The sequence below is a fragment of the Fusarium coffeatum genome (genome assembly GCF_003316985.1).
Source record: "Fusarium coffeatum strain FIESC_28 chromosome Unknown BRIP53273_contig_142, whole genome shotgun sequence".
NCBI lineage: Eukaryota > Fungi > Ascomycota > Sordariomycetes > Hypocreales > Nectriaceae > Fusarium > Fusarium coffeatum.
Window position 1 is genome coordinate 12,210 of NW_022157935.1, and position 5,125 is coordinate 17,334.

At 49.3% G+C, this 5,125-nt stretch overlaps 1 protein-coding gene across 1 annotated transcript; it reads left to right on the forward strand.

The window, feature by feature from the left end:
* Window positions 1-380: 380 nt before the first annotated feature.
* FIESC28_06552 (uncharacterized protein) lies at window positions 381-2,836 on the forward strand (the record flags this gene model as incomplete). Its single annotated transcript, XM_031160695.1, has 3 exons — window positions 381-1,094; window positions 1,148-1,618; window positions 1,670-2,836. 3 exons carry the CDS (start codon window positions 381-383, stop codon window positions 2,834-2,836), a joined length of 2,352 nt encoding a protein of 783 aa, XP_031015073.1.
* Between the last annotated feature and the right edge of the window lie 2,289 nt (window positions 2,837-5,125).

Here is a 5,125-nt window from a genome sequence, read left to right on the forward strand (position 1 = left end):
TCTGCCCGGACCATGAAGCTGGCGCCATAATAATTGGATTTTCCCCCATCCCTCTCATCTCTGGTGACACGATATTCTATCAACATCATCCGTTAGAGCCGGCGCTTCTATTCTTTACTCCTATTTCTTCTGTAAGTATCGCCTTATCCCCCCAATTGCTGCATCTGTTTTTGTCTTGTACTGTTTCTCATCATATCTTCTCTCTGCTAGACTACCTAGAGAGCTGAGCTATATTGCCCCGCCGCTTTTTTCTTTCTCCGAACGGCTTGGCTATAACCTAAAGTTGCGCAACGTCTTACCTGATTTAAGCTCTGGCAAAGCTTGATCGATCGACGCCTACCTAAAACCTTTCTTCTTCCGTCATCATCGAAATCGCAATCATGGCTCCCAAGAAGAAGATCGCTGTCATGACCTCGGGAGGTGACTCCCCAGGCATGAACGCTGCTGTCCGAGCTGTCGTGCGCATGTCCCTGCACATGGGCTGTGACGCCTTCTGTGTCTACGAGGGTTATGAGGGTCTGGTCCAGGGCGGCGACTTCATCCGAAAGATGGCGTGGGACGATGTCCGAGGCTACCTTGGAGAGGGTGGTACACTCATTGGTACTGCCCGTTGTATGGCTTTCTACGAGCGTCCCGGTCGATTGACAGCCGCCAAGAACATGGTTCTTTCCGGCATTGATGCTCTGATCATCTGCGGTGGTGACGGCTCATTGACTGGTGCTGATAGATTCCGAGACGAGTGGCCTTCTCTTCTGGAGGAGCTTGTTTCCAAGGGCGAGTTGAAGGAGGAGCAAATCGCGCCCTACAAGCATCTTAACATTGTCGGTCTTGTCGGTTCTATCGACAATGATCTCACAGGAACCGACGCCACTATCGGCTGCTACTCAGCTCTCGCCCGTATTTGCGAGATGGTTGATTACGTCGAGGCTACAGCTTCCTCACACTCGCGCGCTTTCGTTGTTGAGGTTATGGGACGACACTGTGGTTGGTTGGCTCTCATGGCTGGTGTCGCGACTGGCGCAGACTTTGTCTTCATTCCTGAGAGACCTCGTCAGAACGACTGGCAAGAGGAGATGAAGGTTGTTGTTAGAAGAGTGAGTTTTATGTGATGGTCATGATCTACAAGACCTGCGCTAACGAGTTATAGCACCGAGACCTCGGAAAGCGCAAGACAATTGTCATTGTCGCTGAGGGTGCCCGCGACAACAACGGAACCAAGATTAGCGCCGAAGAAATCAAGGACATCCTGGCCGACAAGAGCGAGGGCGGTCTTGCTCTCGACACCCGTATTACCACTCTCGGTCACGTTCAGCGAGGTGGTACTGCCGTCGCCTACGACCGAATGCTCGCTACCCTGCAGGGTGTTGAAGCTGTCAAGGCTGTCCTCGAGGCCACTCCCGAGACCGAGACTCCCTTTATCGCTATTAACGAGAACAAGATTGTTCGCAAGCCTCTGATGCAAGCTGTCGCCGAGACCAAGGAGCTCGCAAAGGCTGTTGATGCCAAGGACTTCGAGAAGGCCATGTCTCTAAGAGATGCTGAGTTTGCCGACCAATGGAACTCTTATATGTTGACCACCAACGTTATGGTCGACGAGGAGAAGTTGCCCGAGAAGGAGGTAAGTTTCACATTCAAGCCCATTCTCTACTCCGCTAACTTGAATGCGTAGCGCATGCGAATTGGTTTCATCAACGTCGGTGCCCCTGCTGGTGGCATGAACGCTGCAGTACGTGCGGCTGTCGCATACTGTCTTTCAAAGGGCCACGAGCCTCTTGCCATCCACAACGGTTTCGCTGGATTTGCTCGACACCACGACGATAAGCCTCTCGGTGCCGTCCGTCCATTCGACTGGCTCGAGGTTGATGGCTGGGCCAGCAAGGGTGGTTCCGAGATTGGCACAAACCGAGAGCTCCCTGGCGAGTCCGGTATGGAGCTGATTGCCAACTTGATCGAGGAGCACAACTTTGATGCTTTGTTCATTGTTGGTGGTTTCGAGGCATTCCATTCCGTCACACAGATGCGCAAGGCTAGAACGCAATTTCCTTCCCTGTGCATCCCCATGGTCCTTCTTCCTGCCACCATCTCCAACAACGTTCCCGGAACAGAATACTCTCTGGGATCTGATACATGCTTGAACGAGCTTGTCAACTACTGTGACAAGATCAAGCAGTCTGCATCTGCCACCCGTCGTCGTGTCTTTGTCATCGAGACACAGGGAGGCCGTTCCGGTTATATCGCTACCTTGGCAGGTCTCGACGTCGGCGCTTCGGCCGTGTACATTCCCGAAGAAGGTATCTCCCTGGAGATGCTCAACTCCGACGTCAACCACCTCAAGGAAGTATTCCGAAAGGACAAGGGCCAGACTCGTGCTGGACGTCTTATTCTCGTCAACGAGAAGGCGAGCAAGGTCTACAGCGCAAAGCTGATTGCCGATATCATCCGAGAGGAAGCTCACGATAGATTCGAGAGCCGAGAGAGCATTCCTGGTCACGTCCAACAGGGTGGTGTTCCTTCCCCTATGGATCGTTGCCGAGCTGTTCGTCTGGCCATCAAGTGTATCCAACACCTCGAAGGATACGGACGCAATGCTCACAACCACGTCAAGAAGGACCCCAAGAGTGCCTCCGTCATTGGTATTCAGGGTTCCGAGGTTGTGTTCTCCGGAGTGGAAGACCTCGAGTTGAACGGCACAGACTGGCCCAACCGACGACCCAAGACTGCCCACTGGATGGGCCTGTCCGAGACCGTAGATATGTTGGCGGGCCGTCCCGATTATCCCAAGCCTGAGAAGAGCTTGACAGGGTTGATCGCCAAGGACACAAAACGTGGTCTGTAAGGGAATGGAAGCTACTGGTTGGATATAACGACATTCCTAAGTTTGCACCGCTTCAATTTTCTCACCTCTTTATTCTTAATGATAGCTCAGTATGAATGAAATCAGTTTAGGCGTTCAAATACCGATTTTTCTTATATTTGTCTTCAATCTGTACGGCAATCGTGATGTTCTCTCTGTATGTCCGCTTGGTGAAGGAGTTATAAGGGGAAACAATGACAACATCTATGTGCAATTGGGGAAAACATATTGAAGTGACGATGGGAGTCGAGTGTCAACGATAGTTGAAAATCAACCCTCAATCAGTGTTTTCTGTTTTGGCAAAAAGCTTAGCAAGGGACATCTACTCATCAGTACAACTTCGGATAATATGAGGGCTGCAGAGATATTCCTGCTCAAAATATCTCAATGATATCCTGGGGTTTCTGGTCCATATCTAACTTTGATCAAAACAAGGATGAGATCGGTAAGCCCGGCCATGACTCCCAATACGCTCAAGCCTAAACGCACAAATATTCATCTCATATCTAGGTCTGAAGACATACTAATGCCATTTCTATCTATGTTGTAGATTTCAGTCTCTTGAGTGTTTATTTGGAATGGGACCTGGATGTTGTCCTCAAGTTGATATAGCTTGCTCTAGGGTAGAATCTTCAAGTCGTCGAGTCTGAGGTGCCAGTGAGACCCAGCTTGCGATCTTGAACTGACGCAGATTTTAAGTGATAGTCTATCTCTGTCATTAGAAACAATCCGATATCTATGCATTGGTACCTGCAGGCGAGTATCGACGTGTCCTGCGGTGGTGAAGCTCGCCATCGAACTGTTTGCATACAAGCCATAAGTCTCCATCAAGCCATTTGTAAACAGCTGACCTTTCATAAAAAATTGCCTCTAGACATCTGAGCATGTATATACAAAGAGTATAAGCTGATGGCTGTCAGTTTAAGACATGTTTCCATCTGTTCCTGCACGCAAAGGAGCACAGAACCACCCCGAGTCTCCTAAATGGATAGTATTTATTCCCCGGGCCGTCTATATTCTAGACCTTCCTCAGATGCTCAGTCTATGGTAATTGGTGGCCTTTCTAGTATTGGAGAATTTACGGAGAGCCGTATACTAATTGTTCTGAGGCCACTTTCACCTATATAAACCATGCATGTTACGGGAGAGATACCGTCTCGGCAGTGTTGTCCCGATATAACGTCACTTGCATATTAGACTCTCTACTTGTTCTATGAATAGCACCGTCAAACTTAGCAAAAAGTGTTCAGACAACAACGGGCATTGCACTTGATCGATGCAGTATGAAGTATCCGCACTTCAAGTTGTGTTCTAGGCAGAAAAGCGAGGAATGTACCATGTTAATAGCATGTGCTATAAAGCCTCACTGCCTGGGTAAGATGCGAGTGTCCCTGGTTGTAGTAAAGTATAGTAAAAAAAGAAACCCGCCTGCTCTGCGGTTAAATGTGTAAAAAAAGCAAAAATAGGAATTGGAGGGCGTTGGGATTGCTCCCGCCAGGGCTTGAACCTGAGACCTTCGCATTACCGGATACTCGGAATGAAGTATTAGTACGACGCTCTAACCAACTGAGCTACGGAAGCCGTCCAATTCGATGGTACAGAATTCCGAGCTCTATCACTATGTGCTGGAAACCCAGACAGTAAGAGCGCCTCGCCGTGTAAAGCTCCTTCCCCAGCTTAGACCTGATGCTTGACATCAATTCTTGCAGGTCAATATCCAGTTCAAAGAAGCATACAACAGATCCTTCCCTTTTCTAAGTCTTTCACTGATACCAAGTTTCGGGAGAACAATCTAGATCAATTCAACACCGCCCAGTTATGAACCCTGTCTTACGTTCTCCAACATACCAGGGTCTGGTCTGGTCTGGTCTGTGCAGCATGTGACAGCGACAGTGACAGACAAACAGACGGTCATAGAACCTTGGAATAACGGCAGATGCTCCAGGCAGGCCCCGGCGCTGACAGCTGAAAATGGCTGCTTATGAAGTTCAAGCCTAGACGCCTCATCAGGCTCGCAGCGTGGCTTTGGAATTTTGACTTCAGATGGATCCAGTACGATACGATGCGGATGTTCAGGGATCTGATTCTTTGTTTGAAGACCCAGTCCTAGTCAATGACGGCTCGTTTCGAAGCTGAATGCCCAACCCGACGGAACGACATTTTGGACTCTGACTCCATCGCCGATCACAAGGGCAATGATTTGCATGTAACACAATGCGAAAGAGATAGACCTGCAGTAACATTCTCAACGCTTATCACATTCGTCCTCTC